Below are 25925 nucleotides of genomic sequence, written 5' to 3' on the forward strand. Positions count from 1 at the left end.
TGCAGCAAGAGGATTTCATTGACATGTTAAGAGGGTGGTGGCACAGCTATACTGTAGGTGGTTCCCCAGATTTCATCCTTGCTCAAAAATTGAGGAATCTGAAAAAAAATATTACCATCTGGAATAAGGATTGAAGAAAGAAGAGGCAGAGCTCTAGCAGAAATATCAGCTTTACAACAAGCTGCTGAGAACAGAATCCCCACTCAAATGGAAAAGCAAAGGCTTATTAATCTGAAGTTGGAAATTCCGAACTTGGCCAAAGCTGAAGCAATTTCTTGGAGGCAAAAGTCCAGATGTTTGTGGCTTAAAGATGGTGACCAGAACACAAAATATTTTCAAGCAATGGCCAACTCTCACAGAAGATATAACAACATAGATAAACTCAAGGTGGATGGTGAAATAATTGAAGACAAAGTGCAAATTAAGGAAGAGAAACTACGATATTACCAGAGCCTGTACACAGAAACTGAGGCCTACTACCAATTTTGGAGATGTGCCCAGCTTATCAGGTGATGATAGAGATATGCTTGAAAAAACTTTTGATGAGGAGGAAGTTCACTCTATCATTCAGTCTTGTGCTCCTGGCAAAGCACCAGGCCCTGATGGTTTCACTACGGCTTTCTTTCAAAAAAACATGGGATTTTATCAAGCCAGAAGTGATGGGAGCTCTCAGCCATTTCCTTCAGAATTGTCATATGGTTAAATCATGTAAAGCATCTTTCATTGCATTGATACCTAAAAGGAAAGGGGCAGTGGAATTAAAAGACTACAGGCCAATTAGCCTCATTGGTAGTACATACAAGATTGTGTCTAAGCCGCTGGCAGAAAGGCTTAAGAGGATTATTGGTAAGCTTGTTTCAACTCATCAGAATGCTTTCATAAAGCACAGACAAATCACAGATGCAGCATTGATAGCAAATGAAGTGCTAGATTGGAGGGTTAAAAGTGGTGAACCTGGTGTGGTGTGCAAACTTGACATTGAGAAGGCTTTCGACCAGCTCAACTGGTCTTACCTTATTTCTATTCTTAGAAAGATGGGATTTGGAGATAGGTGGATTAGATGGACCAGATTTAGTATTTCAACTATGAAATACTCAGTCATAGTGAATAGAGGACCAGCGGGGTTTTTCTCTCCTCAGAAAGCAATCAGACAAGGGGACCCTCTCTCTCCCTTTTTGTGTATTATAGAAATGGAGGGTCTGGGCAAAATGTTGGACAAGGCCAGACAAATGCAGTGGAATCAGGGTTTCAGTATGGGTTCCAGTCCTGGGGCCTCAATCACAGTTTCACATCTGCTATACGCTGACAATACAATCATTTTCTGTGAGGCTGACTCAACACAAATGCTATACCTGAACCTTACTCTCCTCCTCTTTGAAGCCCTATCGGGTTTGCATGTTAATGTGCTGAAAAGCATAACGTATCCAGTCAACACTGTCCCAAACATTGAAGAGTTGGCAAGTATCACGGGGTGTACTATTGGAACACTTCCAACCACATACCTAGGTTTATCTCTGGGTAGCAAATTCAGGAATGCTGAAATATGGAATGGGATCATAGAGAAGTTTCCAAAAAGACTGGCCTCCCGGCAGATGCAATATCTATCAATGGGTGGAAGACTAGTCCTTATCAACAGTGTGCTCGATAGCATACCAACATACTACATGTCATTTTTCCCTATTCCTAGCAAGATCCTTGGTCGGCTGGACAAGATTAGGAGGGATTTTCTATGGAAAGGAAATAGCAACTCTCACCGATTCCATCTCATCAAATGGAAAAAGTTATACAGCCAAAGAACAAGGGAGGATTGGGCATTAGAGATTTAGCCTCTCACAACAAAAGCATGCTCTTGAAATGGTTATGGGGGTTTAGTACAAATGACTCTAGCCTCTGGAAAGAAGTTGTTGCTGCTAAGTATGGAAGAAGGAACAAATGGAGCACAAATACTTCCAATTTACCCCATGGGGTTGGTCCCTGGAAATACATTAGTAAGCTGTGGAGCGAATTTTTTATGAAGGTCTGGTTCAAAGCAGGGGATGGCTCACATATTAAATTCTGGAGGGACAGATGGCTAAGTAACATTCCACTCATGGAAGTCTACCCAAGCCTGTTTCAGATTGCTAGAGACAAAAACTCCACAATTGCACAGAATAGATGTGGCAATAGCTGGAGTGTAGTGCTCAGGAGAAATGTGCAGGATTGGGAGATAGGGAGTCTGCTTGAACTACTCGCTAATGTGGAGATATATAACATGAATGACACATGTGCTGATACATTGTTATGGGGAACAAATAACTCTCTCACTGTGAAGATTGTTATCATCATATATGCTGCCAGAATCAGATAACTGAGCTTTGGCCCTGGAAACTTATTTGGAAGACCAAAATGCCTACCAAGATCATCTGCTTTTGTTGGATTGCCATCCAGGAAGCATGTTTAACAATAGATAATCTGAACAAAAAAGGCCTCAAACTGGAAGATAAGTGCTATATGTGTCAAAATAGCCCAGAAACAGTCAATCACCTGCTCCTTCACTGTGCAGTGGCAAAGGACCTATGGAATATTTTCTGCTGTATTTTTGGCTTACAATGGGTCATGCCCCAAAATGTGAAAGAGGCTTATGCAGGCTGGAATTCATGGAGAGTTGATAAGTCCATCAAGAAAGTCTGGGTGACGATCCCTGGAGTTATTTTTTGGAGTTTATGGACTGAAAGGAACCATAGATGTTTTGATGGGATTTCAACTCCAAACCACTCTCTTAAAGCTAGTTGTCTATTTCTTCTATTCAGTTGGGTTAATCTAACCCCTGTAATTAGCACTGAACATTTTTTGGACTTTGTTAGCTCTCTAGTGCTAGTTTCACGTATTGTAAAGAAGCTAACAACTATTGCCTGTGCTCTCTGTGAGCCCTTTTGTTTCTCTTGTAATTCTGCATCTACTTGATGCCTATCGATGAAACACCTTACTTCATTATAAAAAAAAAAAAGTACCCTTTGTTAACCTATTAACTCAGATTGCCTTGCACCTTAAAGTCATCTCAAATATTACCCCTCCCACTAACGGTTTTACACCGTGGAAAAATTGGACTTAATTGACACTGTACAAGCCACATAAGGGTACATTTGGACCTTTTTAATTGTTTCGGGTTATTGATAACCACTACCACCACCTAAAAACATTTTCTTACCACCCTCTCAAAGATACAGTAACACCCCCAACTCTTTCACCCCACCAAAAAAAAAAAAAATCTCAACCCACCAAAGCCACTCTCTACCCAGTACCTCCATAATGAACGGCTGCCACTACAGCCCAAAAAAAGCCCACCACAAAACTGCCCTAAATATTCAAATCTAGAACTAATTAAGCCCCTCAACCAGAAAAATCTCCATAGCCACAAAGCCCATATCAGTTAACACAAAAATCTGACTCACATCCAAATCTACACCCTCGTTGAAAACGAAAAAACAACCATCAAAATCACATTCGTGGTGGGTTTTGATAGAAGAAAGCATTTAGAATTAACGATGAGTAATTGTTGATGTTTAGGTGTGATCGAAAGAAATGGAGGTCAGGCCAGTTGTGGTAGTTTTAGAGGAGATGATGATGAAAGGTTGAGGGAGGTTTTGGTGTATATTTTAGTGATTGAAAAACAGAGGGCTGATAAAGATTGGTGGTTTGTGGTGGAAACCGGTACAAAAAGACTAGAAAAACGAAAAGGTGTAGCAGGAATTTTGGGGTGACAATGGCGATGAAGGTGGTGCAGTGATCATCCCTTTGGAGAGTGGCTGACAGGGAGTGTGTTAACTGCGAGGGCCTTTCACAGGTAAGAGGATTTGTAGAGTGTGTTAGTGTGTGTATTGAGTGGAATACGTGTGGAGTCTATTGAGGAAGAAAAGGTGGTGATGGAAGGGGAAGAAAATTTTCATGGTAGTGGTGGTAGTGGTAGTCTGGTAGATGGGAGGAAGAGGAGGGGTAAAGGGAGGTAGAGAGAGAAGGGGGTAAAGGGGTATCTCAAAATTGCCTCCATCGTAAATCCCCAACATTAGATCCATCTCATCCGACTAGACTACCTTGGAGGGTCGTTCATGACAAGGGCAAAAATGAGCCAATAGGTTAACGGAGGGTAGATTTCAGACAATCGCAAATGAAATTAGGTACGTTAGCCCTCGTACTCAGAAACGTGCCATTCTTCTTAAAATAGCAGGGGTGTTAAGTTTGTCAAAAAAAGTAATGTTAACTTCATTTTTTCACACAATTCAATTTGAATAATAGAATTCCAACTCTTTTTTTTTTCATACTTATTGCAAGTGCAAGTACTGGTTTGGGCACTTAGCTTGTTCAGCAGGTTCAGGTTAATCCAATTTGGTAAAAACTTTTGGCTTTTTTTAATAATTGTGGTATCCGGGCCAGCTTGTGCGCACCTCGACTAATGGGATCAAACCAAAGAGCAGTTTGGATCAGCCAGTTCTATTTTTTAAAGCGAATAATGGGACCAAGAGAAGAAGAAGAAACCTAAGCTTCAATAACATCAGTAGATGTACATTTCCTTTTACCAAGCTTCCACCTGCATATCGCTGGTAAAATTTCCTCTATCCCATTTAGGTTGACACACATTGATTGTACATAGAGTAAGGAGATAGTTTAACTCGTACAGCAACAGCATACCATATATTTTGGAGTTCATGCAGGAAATCGGTTAACTGGAGATGAAAGGGCATCATTGCATGTGTAAAAAGTGAAATGGGGGCTGGGGCAATGGAAGTGATGCTTTTTCATAAGCTCTTTTCCGCTCACATGCTTATCATAATGATTTGACCATTGGCACGGCTTGAAGAACATTACCTACAACATGACTTATTCTTAGCTTATAGAAAAATAAATAGTTAACTCACCCGCAAGTCCGTCTTCTCCGAGAAGCGATCAGTTTCTGTGCGAGGATAACTGATAAAACCATTTTGATATAAATCTTCTGCCACCTATCAAAAACTCGAAAAGGAATAGAGGAAATTAATCACTACAACCCTGGCTAAGCATGTTGTGCAATAAAATATATTCACAGCAATAGTAAAGTGCCCTCATCAATGAAGCAAATAATGTCATACTCCTGACCACCAGAACAATCAACTCTCTGACAAAGAAAATAGATTCTGGAATAAGATAGCAACAACAATCCTATCCCGGTTCATGTGACTCACTCATGTAAGCACGATTTGCACTCAAGAGTCTGAGGCTTCATTCTCCACATTTAAAAGTTTGGAGTGCTTCAAGAGGTCTTGGAAACCAATTTTTAGAAAGACTGTTTTCGGATGAGTTCTTGGGTTGTTGTGTCCAAATTGACCACAAATAGAGAAGGAAATTTTATATAATCTGTTATTGATATTTCTCTTTACACTTCCACTCTTCCTAAAAATCGGTTTGGTAATTCAATACTTTAGTACTAAAAAAATAAATCAATGGAAAAAATGGTTTGATTTCAAAAGGTTCGGCTATGACCCATAGTTTAGTCAAATCAACATCACCCATCTTGATCTAAGTAAAATTTGGGAATGCTGGGTTGTAAATCATTTATTGACTCAACCTATATTAATTCCCCCTCCACTCGCCCCTTTGACACTCCAAGTAAATGTGATTGCATAGTTCTGATGCACTAGATATTAGGGTGATAAATATAGGAATCTATCCAAATTATGGAGGAAACCTTAAAAGAAAGAATCTACCAAATGCCAAAATTAACCTGAACATAAAGATCAAAAAAAGCAAGTACACAAAAGCTAATAGCAACAGAAAACGACAGGATGATCAATGAGAGTAACAGCAACAAAGTCCATGAGCTTGGGATCTGAACCTTCATTTCCAATGCCTCAAACAAAGAACTTGTGACAAATAAAACAAGGAAGAGAAGACAGTGTAGATATTGAGAAAGAAGAAAAGGTTTCATTATACTTTTATATATTTCTATATCCCATGAGAAGGGGTACTTATACAACGAGTACAATGACTAATCAAAGAAAGATAATCAATTACAGTAAATATAATGAAATAAAATATTTTATTCTTTACAATTAAGTTAGGAGATAAAATCTCCTAGAATCAAGATAATCAATCAACGCTACCCAGTAGAATCCCACCAGGTGGGGTCTGGGGAGGGTAGAGTGTACGCAGACCTTACCCCTATCTTGTGACAGATAGGAGGCTATTTTCGATAGACCCCCGCATCAAGGAGAGATGAAAAAGCATCAGTAGTAATAAACATTAATAATACGCAGTATTAGCAGCAAAATAATAGGATAACAGAGTGAAATAACCATTCGGATAGTCCTAGGGATCTAATAATAACCGACGTACCAAATATATACTACTCCTACTATGGAAAAGAAATTTGTGCGTAACCTATTAATGCTCCACCCTGATACTCGATCTCCACACCCTCTTATCAAGAGTCATGTCCTCGGTAAGTTGAAGTTGCACCATATCCTGTCTAATCACCTCTCCCCAAGACTTTTTAAGCCTACCTCTCCCTCTTCTCAACCCAACCACGACCAACCTCTCGCACTTCCTCACAAGAGCATCAACGGATCTCCTCTGCACGTATCCAAACCATCTCAACCTCTCTTCCCGCATCTTGTCCTCTATGAGGGAAACTCCTACATTGTCCCGAATCACTTCATTTCTAATCTTATCTCTCCTGGTATGCCCACACATTCATCTCAGCATCCTCATTTATGCTACCTTCATCTTCTACACATGAGCTTTCTTAACAGGCCAACACTCCGCCCCATACAACATAGTCGGTCTAACTACCACTCTAAAGAACTTGCTTTTAAGTCTTGACAGTACCTTCTTATCACTCAAAACGCCGGAAATGAGCTTTCTTTCATCCATCTCGCTCCAATACGATGTGTGACATCCTCGTCAATCTCCCCATTGCCTTAGATAACTGACCCCAGATACTTGAAACTTCCTCTTTTGGAGATGACTTGGGTATCAAGCCTCACGTCCTTGTCCGCTTCATGGGTCGCGCAACTGAACTTGCACTCCAAGTATTCTATCTTAGTCCTACTCAACTTGAAACCTTTAGACTCCAAGGTCTGTCTCCACACCTCTAGCTTCGTGTTAACACCGCCTCGCATCTCATCAATCAGAACTACGTCAATCAACACTACCCCCCAAGGAAAAAATGTCGGACATGCCCAACTTGCAAACCAAAGTATGAAAAGTCCTTTTGCTGAGCTTGTAACTTGAATTTGCATAGGCTCACAGTTGTAGTGGAGTTTGGGGAAAATCCTACAGAGGTGTAAGTCGTGGTTTTTTCACCTTTGTGAGCCGTGTGGTTTCAATGTAAAAACTGTTGTGCCCTTGCTTTACTGTTCTTTACTATTCCACAAACGGTAGCTTGGAACAGGTAGAGCAACGTGTTCTATCATATAGGCGAAAATCTAGTACACAATAGAATAGATAATTGGTCGTGCAAATTAACACTCTCTCCTTATCTATTTGTTTTGGTAATGGAAATTTTGAGTTTGATGATTAGAAGAGCTGAATCCTTGAGATGGATCAACAGTCGGAAAATACAAGGCTGAGAAGGTGCTGAGATGACTGTTTCTCACATATTATATGTAGATGAGACTTTGCTGCTATGTGAAGATAAAAAGGAGCAACTCTTGTACCTTAGAGGAGTCTTATTGGCTTCTGCTGCAACAGTAAAAGGTTTAAAAATACTTTGGCAAAGAGTAGCATATTTAGCATCAATGCAGATGATGTAGTGGAGGAATTACCTTACATTCGGAGCTGCTGGGTAGGAAAAAAAACTCTCAACCAGCTAACTGGGTCTTACCTTTAGGTGCAATTAAGAATGATAAAAGAATATAGCAAGGTGTAATTGACAAATGTTCAAAGAAGCTGTCCATTGGGAATAAACAGTTTTTATCTCTCGGAGGAAGATTGTGTGATGGATGGGATCCCAACATACTTAATATCTTTATTCCCGATGCCGTCAACAATTGAGAAGAAAATTAACACATTAAGAACCCAATTCTTGTGGGAAGGTAATGCAGAAAAGAAGAAAATGCAACTAGTTAGATGGAAAAATGTGATGAGGAAAGAGGAGGCTAGAGGTTTAGGGGCGAGAAATTTGAAGCTCCATAATAAAAGTTCATTGTGCAAATGGTTGTGGAGGTACAACGAAGAAGGGAATGAGCCTTGGAAGGAGCTAATAGCTATTAAATATGGCAGAAAGGATTATTGGATCCAGGTATATTTGTGGCATCTACAGGGATTAGTGTTTGGAAGTTTATAAGTAGTTTATGGCCATTGTATCAACAAAATATGAGGCTGGAGGTTGGTAATTGCTACAAAATCAGATTTTGGACTGATGTATGGTTAGGAGAGCAAAAGCTAAAGGAGAAGTTTCCTATTTAGTATAGCCTTGCAAATAACAAGTTATGTACAATGGCAGAATGTTACTCGAAGAATGTTACCCTAATACAGGATGGCAACTTAAATTTAGGAGGAATTTCAATGATTGGGAGGTGGAAGATGTTGGTCTATTGTTAAACTTGCTGGAACCTGTGATTCTGGATGATAATAAGAGGATCTGCAGGTCTGGGTCGAAAGCAAAGATAAAAAGTTCTCTGTTAAAAGTTGTTACAACTTGATGCAGACAGGTTGGACTGTGGGAGGTAACTGGCCTTGGAAGATGTTGTGGAAGACTAAAGCTCCTGCAAAAATGGCTTGTTTTGACTGGATAGCAGCTAGAAATGGCTGCCTCACTCAAAATATGCTTCAGAGGAGGGGATTTGCCCTATTCATTCTTTTATGCTGGATAGATTTGGGGTCTCTTTTTTAAACATATGTGGAGTGCACTTGATCAGAAAAAAAAATATATGTGGAGTGCAATGGGTTATGCCTTATAGTATAAATTAGAAAGCTGACAAAGTCAGAAAGTGGGCAAAAGAAAGAAGAAAATCTGGAAAACAATCCCTCCTTGCATTATGTGGACCATTTGGTCGGAAAGGAATAGAAGACACTTTGAAGGCAAAAATTCTCATATTTCTGATGTAAAGAATAGATGTCTGCAGAATTTGTATTTTGGTGTAAGGGAAGCATAATAGGAAACGCATTTTAGCATTTGGAGAATTTGGATATGCTGAGTTGATTGTAACAGCTATCCCAGATCTCTTAGCCTGTACTTTTCTGTATTTCAGTAAAAGTAACCTTAGGGTTGGGGATGGAAGCAGGGTTAAAGCGAGCTACGGAAGTTTTCTCCAACATATACAGAGTGTCGTGTCAAAGAGATTCGACAATCCAACAAATTCATTTGGTTAATGAGGGTGGAGTTCAATGGGATTCAGATTTAGGAGGAACTGCAGCATTAGGAGATGGGAGAATTTCATAATTTGGTTACAGGCAGAAGTACACACCACATGTTACACCCGACACAGAGATGGCAGAGAGTAGGTAAGACTTGTTCACTGTCAAATCTTATTATGAGATTATTAGGGAGAGAGGAGTTTACGTTTCCATATCGATCTATTTGGGTTCCCAGGGCGCCTAAGAAGGTTGTTTCTTCTTGTGGTTGTAGCGTGGAGCGATTTTGACAGAATAAAATTTGAGGAAGAGGAGGATCACCTATGTGGTTGGTGCTTCATGTGCAAAGGTTCCGGCGAAGATGTTGATCATCTCTTGTTGCATTGTCCAATGGCTACAAGATCGTGGACAGTGGTTCTCAATTGGTTTGGATTGCAATGGCTGATGTCAAAAACAGTGAAGGAGGTATTAGAAAGCTGGGCCTATAGGAGGAGGAATAGAAATCCAAGGGCTTGGAATGTTGCTCCTTTAGCAATTATGTGGATCATATGGAAAGCGAGAATAGGAGGGCTTTTGAAGGGGTTGAAGGACTTTGTAAAGTTGCAAAATAGTCTTTTGTCTTTAGTTTCTTTTTGGTTTACCTTTGACACACCTATTACTTAGATGATTCAGTGTCTTCGTTGAAAACCATATGTTGGTGTAGGTTCTCTTCTTTTTGGTATACAGCTTGTATACAGGTCCCCTATTGTTAATAAAATGATTTACCTGATCCAAAAAAATAGTTGGTAGATGACTAAACTTGCTGGAAAATGTCATGGTAAAGTTTGACTTGCAGGAAAACAAACTCAAATCCTTAGAAGTTCAAGAAGAGATATAGTAGCACCAGGAGACCCCCTAATGTTGGGGATCTGCAGAAAAAATGGCTGAAAAGGAACTCGCCGGAAATCTAGATTAGAGCTTGAAACACATCAAAAACTGGATGGGTGAACTCGCGATGAGTAAGCAGGTCCCACGGAAGAAAGGATCTCGGCAAAGTTACTGAAAGATGCCACACGCGTCGGTGCGTGGACAGATCTTTGCTGGAAAGATCGGAGTTCTTTCTCGGAGAGTGGAGACACTTATCAACTCCAATGAGGTTGCTGCTTTCTGGGTTCTTCTCGGCAGAGGATTCCGGGCCTGTATGTGGCGTTGGTTTACGTGCAACGCCTTTGAAATGTAGGGCAGCCTTTGAATGTAGCCAGAAATGTCAACAACTGTGATTTCTCATCTTCCGGAGGTCAATAGTAAATGCACAGTGATTAATATTTCATAAATAATATGATACCATGTGAGAAACGAAATAAGGAAAAGAAGATTGAGTGGAAAACTGCTTGATTCTTTCAACCTTCCTAAAATGGAATGAGTTCGCAATTAGTACCACAAGAAAGCTATCACCCTTGCCCTTTAGAGATAGGGGGTGCAACCAAAAATATTTAAAAAGGGCGTCGGAGGCCTCAAACTCATCTGGAGTTGGAGAATCAAATAACAAAAGATTCTCAAGAGATATGTATCAACAAAACTATCCTTGAAGAATGAAGTGCAAAAGGATTGATCAAGAAAGATCTTTTATTAATCTTATATATAAGATCGTGATCTTGTGTAAACTTTATACCTTAGTTTACCTAAATCAATTGCAGACTTCAATTTTACAAAGAAACCAAAGAGGAAAATAAAAGAAAAGAAAGGGAAAACTTGCAATATTTTCATAACAAGGAAACTAAATAAATAAAGACGAGCAAAAGAAACATTCCAATGAAGAACTTTTGAGCCATGCTAAGAAACATTCCAACGAAGAACTTTTGAGCCATGCTAACCTTCATTGTCTGCTCGGAACTCATACGGAAGTATCTGGATGCACGCTTTTCAAGCTCAATTGTACTTAAAGGATGAGGGGGGTATTTGAGTTTCTCCTGCGGTTTAACTTTGCTAACCTTTCCAAAACAACATGATTAAGTGAGATTTGCAACCTCAAATTTCTGCTCTATAATTAGGCTTAGCTATGAGAATTGGCTTTTTGGAGCTCACTGTTGCAGTGGGTTCCTGGATGCACATCTCATAAATTGTTACTGCAGATGTGTAATCAAACAGATGACCGCGCCTGCCAAGTCAAAATCATTATATGTATTTTGACCTTCTATTTCAGAAATAATTTTATGATGGAACCAAGTGCAACATTACATCCAATCAAAGGTAGCAGTGCCTTCATCCGAGTTGTGAGTACAGTTGATTGTCCAAAACTCTTCAGGTTCATGTGCTTGTATTTCCCAATACCGCTCCACAACAAAGCCAAGTGTAGGGAACTGCAACTCAAAAATATGGTGAACGATGCAAAATGTTACACCTCAGACCATAAAACAAAATTCACCTTTTAAAAATGTTATATATTTGTTACCTGGCAGGGACCATAGCTTAAGACAAGATTTCTATCATCTGTTGCAAAATCAAGGACATATGCACTTCCCAGAAGCATTGTTTGAAATCTTGTGAAAGACGCTCCAATACGAAGATCTATCTCCTGCAGATTCAAATAGAAAATACAGAAAGGAACTAAATTAGACCATTCTATCATACTTGACCATAAAACGGGTAGTACTTATTTTATTATTTAAATATGTTACTTCAGTTTTATCGTCGCGGGAACATTATGGTCAAAGATTTACTTGGCTGCCTCAGATCTAAATCAGTTTTTCACTGTCTTAAAATTGAATACATGAGCAAGGGAACTCACTTGCCGAACATCTACAGCATCAGATTTTAACTGATTTGGCTGAACAAGGGTCCGCATTGATTGGTGAATTTCCCTGGTGATCTCAAAAGTAATTTTCAGAAAGTAAAATGACAATTTGTGAGTGGCATATAAAAACTTAGCATGGAACAGAAGATGTCAACTAGCTGGCGGAACCTGTCAATTAAGGCAGAGAAATGAGCTCTCCAAACATTAAGGTTATGATTCGCTTGTCTACATACTTCCAACACTTCAAATGCAATATTTTCTCCTTCTCTATCACAATCGAGCCACAATATAATCCACTGACAACTTCTGGCTTCTGCCTCCAGTGTCCTTTTAATATCCAACTTATCCTACAAAGTATCAGAAAATATTTAATGATATCTCAATTTCACTCACAACAATGTTCCGATATACCAAATGAGAAAAATTATATTTGGTTTTCACTTACAATATAGAAAAAGATAAAGCACAAATACAACAATATTTGACAGGAACACAAAAAAGAAAGACTTGGTTATCTTGAAAATTTTTGAACTGGGGATACATAATTTGTGTCTAGAACTTCTTTTTGGGACGAGGACAAAGCACATTCAGTAGATTGCGGTGTTGCCCCATAGTGGAGAGATAGGCTAGACAAATACTTGACCAGGAAGTGGAAAATTAGGAGTTTTTCTCCATTTTATTTGAACTTTTGGTGTAAAGAATATATGGTATAGATAGTTGGATGTACTTTAGGAAGTTCCAACGCTGAATACAAGATTGTAATTTATTTGTTTCACTTTGGTGAAATGTTAATAAGATGATCTTAGATCTGCCGAAAGATTATTAAGTGCTTATAATAAGGCTAGTGGGTACGAAATCCTACCTCAATAACAAGAGACATGGTAAACTGAGACATAAGTTTCTCTCAGAAGGCATTTGGGAACGAATTAAAATTTCATTTGCTGGGTTGGATTACAGTTGCTCAATCAAAGGCACAAGGTGGCCTAGGCATTAAAGATCTGACAAAGTTTAATAAGAGTCTATGTGGAAATGCCACACAGAATAAAGCTATGTGGAAAGATGTATCAAATCCAAGTATAGAAATGGCACAAGTAAAAGGTCTCGAAAATCAGTAAACATTATGGGATCAGCCATTGGAGAGGAATTGTTAATTCTGCTTACTTTTATTTTTTGATAAAGATGGAGAGGAATTGTTAATGAGTGGGGGAATTTCAAAAGTACATTTTGAGCTTGACTGTTGGCAAAAACATTATATTTTGGGAAGACAATCGGCTCAACCAACTGAGACAACTTATCAGCAATGAGGGAAGAAGGGTTATGTTCTATTTCAAATCTATCTATTATTAATGTTGGGACTAAAATTAAAGGATACTTGTCAAAAAGTGAAGGCTCCTCCACGATCCTTTTTTTTTTTGGGCTTAGACTGCATAGGTGGACGTCATTTTAAATTACTTTTAGAATAAGACGATTCACAAAAGAATTGAAGAAGATTAGCTAATCACTGTTATATGTGCGTATGGAATCAGAAACAATGTATCATCCTCCACAAAATTATGTTGTTGCCCAAGATGTTCGGATTTTCTTCCTCATAACTAAAGAATCTACTGGGTAGGTTATGCCTGAATTGTGAGAGGTCTCCTGTTGCATGAAAAGGAGTTGGAATCTAAGTTTGCTAGGACTCGGTTGCGGTTATCCAATACGGGTGCGGATCTAAAGCTCATATTCTTCATCTCATAAATTTTAGGATTCGAGGATATGGATCCGAGTGTGGCTATTATGGCATATGAAGTATATATCTTGATTAATTAAAGCTATTCAAGTTAAACTACTAAAATTTAAAACCAATAATGAGTAAGGATTTCGTTCTTCTTTCTTTCCCAAGTGCCAAAACAAATTTTAATCTACTCTTTCGGTTTGTGTTTTAACATTTTTAACTTGATGGACAAAACGTAGTCAGGATACCCCCTCACTTCAAAAGAATCCCACCAACCTTTAACTCTTTTCAGGAAGCCCTCATCTTCCAGCAACATAACTTCGAACTTAAAGCTAGCTTTGGGGTTGAGTTACGCCCAAGTGCCATATTTTACATGGTATCAGAGCCGGGCCCATTCCCGTTTAGGCTCTCGATCCCCCCTCCAGTTAGGCCTGGGCGTGAAAGGAAGTGTCAGAATGGGTTAAAGTCCCACATTGGTTAAGGAATGGACTGGTGGTTTGCTTATATGAACTTGGGCAATACTCCCCCCTCATGAGTTAGCTTTTGGGGTTGAGTTAGGCCAAGTATCATATCTTACATGGTTAAAACGAAGTATGCTTCTTGGAAGGAACATTTGCTTTTAATTAAATTTGCTTACAATAGGACTTCACATCTTTCCGTTGACATGTCTCCTTATGAAGTAGGAAACTACTACTCTCCATATTAAATGTGGCTGAAGTCTCTTACATAAAAGACAAAAATCCTACCTTTTCTGTTCTTGTTCTTCACATGCTACCAAAGCTAAAGGGGGAGATTATCAAATTTTGAGTTTTCATTCGGTTATGAAACAGTACACCAATCGCAACAAAATTAAAGCAATTCTAATACGGCCATTGCTTCAGTATAAAGCAATTGACCTTTCAAAAGTTGATTAAGAGCCTGTTTGGATGGGCTTATGCCTATAAGCTGCAAACAGCTTATAAGCTAAAAAAAAATAAGTTGGGGTAGTCTAACTTTTTTTTTTTGGCTTATAAGTTGTTTTCGGCTTATAAGCTGCTTTAGATAAGCTAAGTCAAATGGGCCCAATTATTTTTTTGAGCTTATTTTAAGCACAAAATGACTTTAAGCTGGCCAGCCAAACACTCAAAAAAGTTGAAAACAACTTATAAGCAACTTATAAGCCAATCCAAACGGGCTCTAAGTTAATATCTAGGCAGAATACATAGATAGACACTTAAACTCCAGCTTACAAAATGATCATCTAGGCCCCTCCAAAATTTATTTGCCACGTCAGCATCGGGTGTTCACGAGACACACTGGAGACGGTTTGAGGTGTCTAGATGTGCATTCTCAAAGTTGGAGTGTTTAATTGCCAGTTGAGGCCAAAAAAGGTGTCTATCAATGTATTATGCCTAAAATCTATTTTCTCATATTCTGCAAATTGAATCATATCATATAGAATGAAAAGCCAGTGTTGTCAAAGGCGCGCTTAAGCCCTGAAGCGAGGCTCAAAACATGTTGAGCGCTTCGCCTCGCTTTATATGCGCTTCAGTGTTGTCATCAAGGCTCTGAGACATAACTTTTCTTGTCAATGAGCCTCTCTTGAAGAGGTGACAATAGATGAATGACATTTCACTTTATCGTAATGTTTTTACAATTTTTTTGTTCATATATTTGTAATTCATGCTTATTATTTATTAGTCTTGGACTAAACTTACATATATATATTTGTACTTTTGCACCATTGTGCTTTTTTTCATTAAAGCCCACGCTTTATTTGCGCTTTGCGCTTAAAGCCCCAGCTGACGTTAGAGCTTTTTTGCGCTTTTCGCTTTTGATAACACTGTGAAAAGCCTCAGTGTCTACAATCAACATTAACAATTGGATTGGATTCTCAAGCATATGGGAATCCCGTATCTTATTCGAAAAATGACCAAATTAGCAACAAACAAATGTTCGGAAGGAGATAAACATCAAGGACCCTTTTGGCCGTGACAATTATTCACTTCTTTCAGAAAATTTTCACTTGATTTTCATTTAATATGGCCAAACGCCTACTAAATATTTTTCACTTTATTTAGAATTTTTGAAGATGGAGCTGTGTGTGGTTATAGTTTTTGCAAAAATATTTGATTGTTTGAATGTACTAAAAGCAGGAAAAAAAAAGGTGAAAACAGGGTTTTAGGTGTAATCCAAATTCCGCCAAACACTAGGACCCGTTTGGCCACGAGAATTTTTCACTTTTTCCGGAAAAAAAAAATTTACATAATTTTGAAATCAATGTTTGGCCATGAGATTCGGAATTTGAAAAACATGTTTTCACTTGCAGTGAATTCAAACAACCAAATAGTTCTTTGCAAGAACTATAACCAAACACAAGTCGAACTTCAAAAATTTCATGGCCAAAGGGGTCCTTAATGGTAAATAGGAAGAAAAAGAGGTTACCTCAGGAACATGTTTCCGAACAGGTGCAGTGTAAAGCTCAAGGGGGTCACAGGAATGCCATTTCCGGTAACGTTCATCAAACTCAAGTTCCATAAGGTGACCCGTAACAGAAGTAAACAACATGTGACAAGGTTGATTCCAAATAGTGTAATTAAACTCAAAGATTTTATTGTACCTTGAACGTCCATCTCTTACTCTCATACCACCTGGTTGATTCTTTGATAGTATCCCTGATACTGCTTTTGCTACTGATGGCTTTTCCGCCACATTTAGTACCCTTATTGCTCGGCCGCCGCCCGCCATTTTAGTGAACAAACCTTTTCTTCTATTTTCCCGCCTTGGAGGTGTGTCTGGTGAAAGCAAAATTTCTTGGGTTCTTTGCATTTTGTAGACTTAATGTATTTTTTTTTTTTAATTATTATTATTTGCGCCCTATTCCGGAGTCCGGAACTAAAATGACTCAATAAAAGAACAAGTGATCCAAAATACCCAAAACAATTGATACAAAAGTACCTTTAGGCCAGTAAAATACTGTGTTAAAAGACTTAACTGTAACGGCACGATTAAGTCCTTTACCGGATATTTCATCTCTCCTTTAGCGCAGTAAAATAGGAGTCCCCATAAAAACCCATCGGGTCCCATCACTCGTCCAACCGCGCCCAAAAAAAACGCCATGGGAGGCAATTTCAAGGTGGTCCCCACTTCATAATAAGTCGTTTTCTATTAATTTTCGTCGGGAAAGTTTAGATTCTCGGTATATTCAAGTAAATGAGAAATATTCTAAGCTCGAATTTTGGAAAAAAACAATGTACAACTCGATTAAAACAACCCTACAAAAATCTTCGATTAAGGTTTTCTACTATAAACTTTTGTTATTATTTTGTTACATACATTATATTCTAAGCATGTTTAACATTTAATCGTCTTGAATTTTGAAAAAAAAAATCAATTTTTTTTTGGTTGATCGGGCTGGGCAGTAACTTTTGCTACTGTTCTTTTTTTTTTATTTATTAATTTATTATTTGTTATATGTTTATGAATTGTTAATTTGTTATTTTGTTATATGTTTTTGAATTGTTAATTTGTTATATGTTTATGAATTGTTAATTGTTTATGAATTGTTTAATATAGTAGTGTACTATTATTTGTAAAATATGCAATTATTAATTAATTAGTTGTTAATTATTGATTATGAATTGATATTTTTTTAATTGTTTATGAATTATTATTTTGTTAATTGATTATGAATTCTTAAATCTTTATTATTTTAAAAGCATGAATATATATATGTTAGCTATTCTATTCTATGTCAACTAGGTAACATATTAAAACAAAAAAGATTAACTACTAAACCTAAATTTGACAGAACTCGATGAAGTTGTGGTTAAGAACACGATATTTAGATAATTTTGTTCTATGTCATCTAGGTAACATACAAAATTAAAAAAATAAAAGATTATCTACTAAACTTAAAAAGGAATAGTTAAAGTTCTTCTTTTAATATATATGTCCACGGAAATAAAAATGATTATGAATTTCATAAATAGATATGTTAACGATAAAATGCAAAGTTTCTAGAAAAATATGTGGCCGACGAATATACTCTTTTAGTCTAATTTTATCATATTTGTGTTGGCTATTTCGGTCAACTAAAAATATATCACATATTCAAAATAGAGTTCTAAACAAATACTACTGCTGAATTTCAATTTCCAAACTAATTAACTTAAAAGTCTTTGCCATCACATAATTCAAAACCCCGTGTCCTTACTATGATATATTAAATTTACTGCACATTTAATATGACGAAAGTTATTCTGAAAAATAATTATTTTCTTCCAATATTTGGTTAGAGAGTGAAAATAATTTTTGGAAAAGACTATCTACTAAAGATTGATAACAAAATTACCAAATCAAACATTCAGAATCGTGCGAGGCAGTAAATATTTGATTTTTATACATTCAAAATAAATATTGTATTCAAGACAATAATTAGATAATATTTTTTCAATCTGCTTATCAATAGAATATAAATAATATTATAATAATCGACAAGAAATATTCGTGTAACACATGTACATAGAGACTAGTTACAAAAAATATAGTAATCTCCTATTATGTTAATTATAGCATTGTTACTTTATTTATTTGTGAAATTGTTTATCCCATGTTAATTATTCACAAGATATAATACAACATAATTCACATATTCCCTATAAATGATTAATTAGTTAATATAATTTATCTTTAATTTCAAAAATAATGACTAATTTAGTTTCTACAGACCCGACTCTTGCATGGATCCAACTGTTCACCCGAGGCCTAATGATCACCTGGGGCCCGCTATCACCCGGGGCCCAATGATAGATCAGTATTGTCTTTGCAAGACAATCATAGGTCAGAGTACTATGGACTAGTGCTATAGAGATATCGACTAAGCTCCGTCCCCGTAGGCTGCAGAGAACGTGGGCTCTTTTATGAAGGGCCCCCCACACCCCCGCGTCTTAGAGATATTGTTTCGGGGCGATATCTATCGTTGCGTGTCTGTTGGTCGGGTACAGCATGATTGGGCACTCATTATGGCCATGGTTGAGCGGTGGAGGCCGGAGACACATACCTTTCATCTTCGCACCGGTGAGGCCACGATTACACTTCGGGATGTGGAGGTCATGTTTGGATTGCGGGTAGATGGAGACCCATTATACACTCGGTACGAGCCTCCTCCTGGTAGTACATGGGTGATGGAGTTGACTAGGCGACTAGGCTCACCCACTTCGTGCCTGATGCTGCGGGCCAAATGTCGGGATAGAGTCGGGTGCAGATTAGTGCACTCTGCACTTATTTACTAGCAGAGGATCCTGTTGAGGACAGCACTCAGCAGGACATTATTGATCGTCGTGCCCGTTTGTACCTGCTTATTATATTCGGGGGCATCTTGTTCCCGAACTCATTGCGTGTGTATGTCAGCTTACGATATTTGGCCTTCTTAGAGCATCTGGACCTCTTGGGAGACTACAGCTGGAGCGGTGCTGTTTTGGCGTACCTCTACAGATGCTTATGCCGAGCGTATATTGGCTATGTCAGCGATGTCTGTGGATTTTTCGCTCTTCTCCAGGTATTATTTTAAGTGTGCGTTCCTTTAATGTAAACAAAACTCTTGAAACAACGACTAAAATCGTATTTTCTAATATCACTTACAGTTATGGGCATGGGAGAGGATGCTGCCTTTTCAGCCCGTACCTAGGCATCACCTCGATATTGACATGCCCTATGCGAGAAGGTGGACGGCTGGTTTTAATCGGGTTGTGGATATGCACCACAATATTCTTCCATTCCGAGACTAGCTTGATCACATGACGGACAATGCGGTAAAACTATTTAACTTTACATTATTAATTTAATTAAATGTCTTTTCTACTTGGTGATCACTATTTTTTATTTATATGTTATGTAGCTATTTATGTGGACGTCATACGCTGCTATACTGGATAGGTTGCCGGCTTTTGCAGGGCAGGTTAGGGGTGTGGAGGTCGCGGTGTCCATTGATACACCTGGACATCGTTGAGGACCACATGCCCGAGCATCTTACGACGGTTTGGGCATACACAAAGTATACCCCCTGACTTTCGTCATGAGCTCCGACACTACCAGCGGGACGATCAGGCCGCCGTTGATGATGCATTTATGGCTTTCATGGGTGTCCAGCTCCACTGTTGGTAGCACAGGTTGGGAACTTTAGCGGTGGTCGACCATTTGACTCCCATTCAGGATTACATGCGCTGGTGTCATCGGATCACACGTCGATTGATCGGCAACCCAGCTTTGCATCCCGCAAGGGATGTAGGATACTCAACACTCGCGGGGCAGTACGAGGCATTGGTAAGTTTATCGTATTTAGATTTATTTAATTGTATTAATTGTTACGTTTTTTTTTTTTTTTTTTTTAACTGTTGAACACAAATGCAGCTAGTGGTCGTACATCGATTAAGCATATTGGGGTTAGAGCACATGCCTTACTCCGGGGTTGCGGGGCTGGTGGCGGAGATGGTACGCATATCCGAGGATGGTATCCGGCAGGCAGGAAAGTTTAGGCACATTGATGATCCTGTTCTAGAGGCTGAGTATCAGGCAGCGCTAGGAGGAGGACGCGGTGCTGCCGGAGGAGGAGGCGATGCTGCCAGAGGACGCGGTGTTGCTGCTAGAAGACCTGGTGGTCGAGGACATCATCTAGTAGATGAGGCAAATGAGGACGCTCCCATTCCAAAGGTTGTTCCCGTTCTAGTCCATCCGCAGCTATTCTAGGCCAGTGGCAGCTTAGTTGGACAGTCACGTACGTTTACGCCGACGCTCCTACTTGCTGAGATACCTGGGTCTTCATCTCAGCCGAGCCAGAATGCGTACATGGCGGAGCGTGATGACTTCGATTGGGCGAGGTTACGCGCTTCATTAGGTGATGAGTGGCCTGTGAGGAATTTAGACGGACCTAAGATTCTTGACTTCGATGACTTTTTAATCCCGGTTAGTATTTAAAATACTTATTTGATCATTTAAATCACTTATCTTAAATATATATGTTACTTATTATTTTGTATATTTTAGTATTCGGCGTCAGTGGGTCCACCAGAGCGACCCACTCAGGCATCTTCTGATGGGCCTGTCGAGTCAGCGGTGTCTTCCCATGTGACTGTCGAGCCACATGTAAGCTTTTATTAAAATCAATTTTATTCAATATAAAGTGAGTATTTAACATACATATTTGATTATTTAAAGTTACTTATTTTAAATATATATGTTACTTATTATTTCGTAATTTTCAATATAAGGTGAGTATTTACATAATTTTTTTAATCTTTATTTGGACCTCGAACAACATCTCGTCTAGGAGATTACATCATTTTTAGCACCAGAACTATCTCAGGAGCCTACAGGCCCACCTCAGGAGCCAGTCGATACACACATTTTATTATGAACAAACGTTAATGTATTCAATATAAATAAGAAATAGTACTAATTATTATATATTTTTCAGGTTCATCCTTCGGCGCCTGCGGTGGCAAATCCCGACGAGGAAGAGGTATTTTGAGCGTGCCAGTGGGACTAAATCCTAAGAAGAAGCATGTTATAGTTAAGGGCGCAAGGCTGAGGGGAAGAGAAGATGATCATGACTTGGAGCGCCCCGTTATTAAGAGGAAAAAGGGCGATGGAGACGATGGCGAGGGCGATGGAGACGATAGTAAGGGCGGTGGGGATGGTATAAGCCTTAGGCCTAAGGATAGTCTCCTGCATACTACTTGTGAGACCCATTAGTATATACAATAATCTTGTACAGTTTAAGTAAACATTGTATATTTAAAGCGTTTCTATTTATATTTATAAATATTATCTTAGTCTTTATTATTGTTTATAGAGTGTCACATCCTAAATTGATAATAAAAAAAAACGTGACACATTCGAAATAAATTTAAGCATTAATTAAAAATAAAATAAAACCCTAAAACATAAATAACGTAAAGCCAAGGACTACAAGTCTTCAAACAAAAATGGAATTCGAGCACTTTTTAACCACTAAAACGACAATCCGAATTTTTCCGTATCCATGATGTATTGAGTCTACCTTATTAATAGCACAAAAAAAAAATAGGGTTTATATAAAATATTGAAGTTTCAGAGTCTCAAAGCATGATTAATATACGGCTAAAGTACGTAAAAATGTGTGAAAATGTAATAAGAAGAGAGTTTCAGAAAAATGGGGAATCCTATAGCGCAGTATTTTACTACGCTAAAGGAGAGATGGAAAATCCTTCAGCGCAGTAAAATACTGCACTAAAGGAAATAACCTTTCCGTTATGGTTAAGTCTTTTAGCGCACTATTTTACTGCGCTAAAGGTACTTTTGTATCTTTTTTTTTTGGTATTTTGGTTCACTTGTTCTTTTATTGGGTCATTTTGGTTCCGGACTCCCTATTCTGTCGGCTTTTGCAACTTACGCCCCAACCTAATCATTTCTTGCAAAAGTATAAAAAATGGAATAATTACACTCTATATTAATTAGGATAACAATGCTACCAAAAAAGATCCACCTTTTTAAATCTTATAAAAAATGACTCACTCCCTTTTCCTCCTCTCTCTCTCTCTCTCTCTCTCTGCTTCTTTTCTCTCACTCTCTCTGTCACACCTCCTCTCTCTCAATAACAAGAAAATCCACTCAGAGCTGGTGTTGGTGAGCGAGGTGGTGTGGCTGGTGGTTTTTGCTGGAGCTTTAGTATGATCTCGTCTAGGGAGAGATACAAATGAACGAAGAGGGAGAAAGTCTGTTGCTGCTCGTCGGAAGTCCTTGGTGGTGTTGGAGTTCGTCGGAGAACGGAACTCCGGCGATGGCTGGTGGCTGCTGCTACTCCGTCGTTGGTGGTGTTGGAGCTAGTTTATGTATAATAGTGTATAAGAGGTGTATATACACCCATATACACACCTTTTATACACTATTATACATTCTTATACACCTATATCCATAATGTATTTGTCTTGTATAAAAGTGCAATTCTTATTCAAAACCAATCCAGATCTATGTTTATACCCACTTATGCAATATTGTATAATTGTGTATAAATGTGTATAAGTGCGTATTTTCCTGTATAATATTGAATATTGGTATCTTTTAGTGTATATACCTACACATTATACACTTTAATACACCTATATACATAATGCACGTGTCTTTTGTATATAAATATATAACATTGTATAAAAGTGTTTTTGGACTATATTGCTGCAGTATAAGCTAGCGAATTGTACATTTCTAAAATTTCCCCTAAAATAATTTCTCCTTAAAATAAGTTTCCACTTTAGCCTTTAGCACGCCCCTTAAAAATACTAAGAAAAATAGGTTTTGACTAAAGTACCTTAATTATTCACTAGCTAATTATATACAGTTTCTTGATTACATAAAACTCGCTTATCTAAATAGGGGTAAATTTGGAAGAAAATAATTAATTATTTCTTGATTATGTAAGTTGACGCTTATTTTGAATCACAATAAAAAGGGTTAAGTGGACACTTAATATGAACCAGATGGAGTAGCTGATTTTGTGAGGGGTGTAATATGAATCAAAATTTAAACACATAAATGCCGGATAACTCTGTCAATCAAAGCTCGGAGATGGAAGAAATCGCGTAATATTTTAACTCTGTTGGCCACTGAATACCTTATGGTTTACAAACCCCTTTCATTTGTCACTAGGGCACACCTTTTGGTGCTCCACTGAGATGTTTAACATCTTTTATAGATGTCTTGTACCAATTTAATCCTTAATTATAAGTTTTAGCACCTCATTTTATGATTCAGGACTTTGTACAAGTCAATATAACCATTTGGGACGTATTTGAGAAGTTTGGGTTAGGATCCGAGGGGCTTCGGTGGGATTTGAAATCAAAAACACCCATTTTAGTTGTGCAGGATTTCATTTTTTTTTTGGTGTAGACATTCGCGATCGCATAAGGGTGGGGTTTTGATCATCGCAACCATGTTTGATTACTCTTCATGATTGCACGAGGCTCTGTCGCGATCGCGAAGAGAAATTCTGTCAAGTATAGGTATGAAATGCTGAATTTCAGAATTTATTTTATTTAAACACCATTTTTGGAGATTTTGAGCTTAGATTGGCACGGTTTTTTGTGGGAAATTTATCATTTTAGTTGTGTTAAGCAATCAAAACTCGATTTTGATTATATATGTTGATTACTCATTAGATTTGAGCCTCTGGACATGGAATTTGAAGTATAAATTAGAGGATTTTGCCCTATGTTTAAGAAAGTGAAAATTGAAGTTTTGAACGTTGATTTGAATTATGATTAGGAATCTAAGCATAGATTTTGAATCTTTATCTAATGGTAACCCAATTATGAAATATGTTTCGAGATTTGACCATGGGGCTTGGGTTTGACTTTTTAGGATTGACTCTTGTTGTTTTGTGGACTTTGACCTAGACCGTGTATTAAATTATAGGAATTGGTTCCTTAAAATCGTTTGACGTTGTTGAGTATTCTTTTGGTAAAATTGAGCCACTTGGATGTGTTTGTGCGTATAGAGGCGATCGGGAGAGGTTAAAGCTCACTTAACTCGAGGTAAGTTAAGACTTTAATCTTAATAGAGAAATTTTGTTAAGCTTTTGTGTTGTATGTGTCTTGTAATGTGGGGATAGTGTATATATGGCGTGACAAATATATATGCAACGATCGGGTTTTGAGCGGGGATTTTTTAAAATGCTAGATTGTAGCCTTATTTCTCATATCCACATTTTAGATGAGTTGAGCACATAGGCGGATCCACAATTTTGAGGTTCCAGGTGCCATATTATTTTGGAGAACAACTTGATCTATTTTGAACTTCGGTTCATGTTATTCATCTTTTTGGTTTATACAAACAAACTAATTGCCTCATTATTTTGGGGTTCGACTTGATTTAGTTTTAGCTTCAGCTCGGGTTATTCCTTTTTTCGATTTATATAAACAAATCCACTGAACAAAATAATTTAATAAATAAAATGATTTCTGGCAAAGCATATAACTTCAATAGTATTATTGTATCAACAAAAATATATTATTCATTATAATTTTTCTCAACAATTTTTCATATTCTGGAGCTATCGTCTGACTCAAGGATAAAACAACTAAAACTAGAACTAGAACTCATAGTAGATGATATTGGGATTTTGAGAGTCAAACGAATTATTCTTTGACCATAACTTTTTCATATGCCCTTCAAGTATTTTTAAAATTATTAATTATTGTAAATTTATAGTACGTTTTACATAATTATCAGTATATTGATTTTATTTCAAAAAATTTAAAAATTCTATATTCAAACACACAGTCAAAATTTTAAATTTCAAAAAGCAAAAATGTCACGTAAATTGAGATAGAAAAAGCATGAACTACAAAATAGAAGTAAGGATTAAAAAAATTTAATAAGTCAATAGTAACTCATAAGGGAGAGCTCATGAGGAAAAGGGAATTAGCAGCAAATAAAGAAAAAAAGGAAGAAACAAAATAGAAAAAGGAAAAGAAGAAATAAGGAAAAGTAAGGAAAAGACGAAGCAGAATAGGAAAAGAAAAGAAGAAAAAAAAGGAGATCGAATATCCTGTAATTCTTAATTGTAGAAAAAAAAGTAGTTTAAAAAATCAATCCCAGGCGCTGCGGACGGAACATTCAGGCCCACGACAGTGGCACCAAATAACTATTTGTTATACCGAGTACCACTTTATATATTTATACAACTTTCCATAGATACACACATGTATATGAGATTTCGATCGAGGTGTGCGGGTGGTGTAGCACTCCCTCCCTCCTTAGTAGATGCCCTTGATTGAGCATGTTAACTACGTCTTGTTGATGATTCTTGTCTAGTTTACATGATAGATGAGCATAATTTTCCTTCGTGACTAGGTCACCATTTCTTGTGTAGACAACTTTTCAAACGGAAAAGGGCCTAAAATACCCTTCAACTATCGAAAAAAGGCCTAAAATACCCTTCATCCACCTTTTAGCTAAAAAATGCCCTCTATGTTAATGTTTGGGCTCTAAAATACCCTTACACTTAACAGATCCATTTCATTAAACACATGGCAGTCTCTCATTAGTTATCAACATAATTAACTTAAATTAATTAATTCCCACTCCACCCACCCATTCAGCCCGATCCAACAACAAATA

At 37.7% G+C, this 25925-nt stretch overlaps 1 protein-coding gene across 2 annotated transcripts in view; it reads right to left on the minus strand.

Moving 5' to 3' along the window:
- LOC132641250 (DNA topoisomerase 3-alpha) overlaps nt 1-16589 on the minus strand; it is a 69195-nt gene extending 52606 nt beyond the window's left edge. For both annotated transcript variants that reach the window (XM_060358165.1, XM_060358164.1), the window contains exons 1-8: nt 16218-16589; nt 12248-12426; nt 12074-12146; nt 11738-11860; nt 11524-11645; nt 11371-11443; nt 11160-11276; nt 4893-4976 (exon numbers count right to left, since the gene is read on the minus strand). In XM_060358165.1, the coding sequence (XP_060214148.1) occupies nt 4893-4976; nt 11160-11276; nt 11371-11443; nt 11524-11645; nt 11738-11860; nt 12074-12146; nt 12248-12426; nt 16218-16520 (1074 nt within the window). In that variant the 5' untranslated portion in view covers nt 16521-16589. The remainder of the gene's footprint in view (nt 1-4892; nt 4977-11159; nt 11277-11370; nt 11444-11523; nt 11646-11737; nt 11861-12073; nt 12147-12247; nt 12427-16217) is intronic.
- Nucleotides 16590-25925: the final 9336 nt, after the last annotated feature.

This window comes from Lycium barbarum, chromosome 5, assembly GCF_019175385.1.
Source record: "Lycium barbarum isolate Lr01 chromosome 5, ASM1917538v2, whole genome shotgun sequence".
Classification (NCBI taxonomy): Eukaryota; Viridiplantae; Streptophyta; class Magnoliopsida; order Solanales; family Solanaceae; genus Lycium; species Lycium barbarum.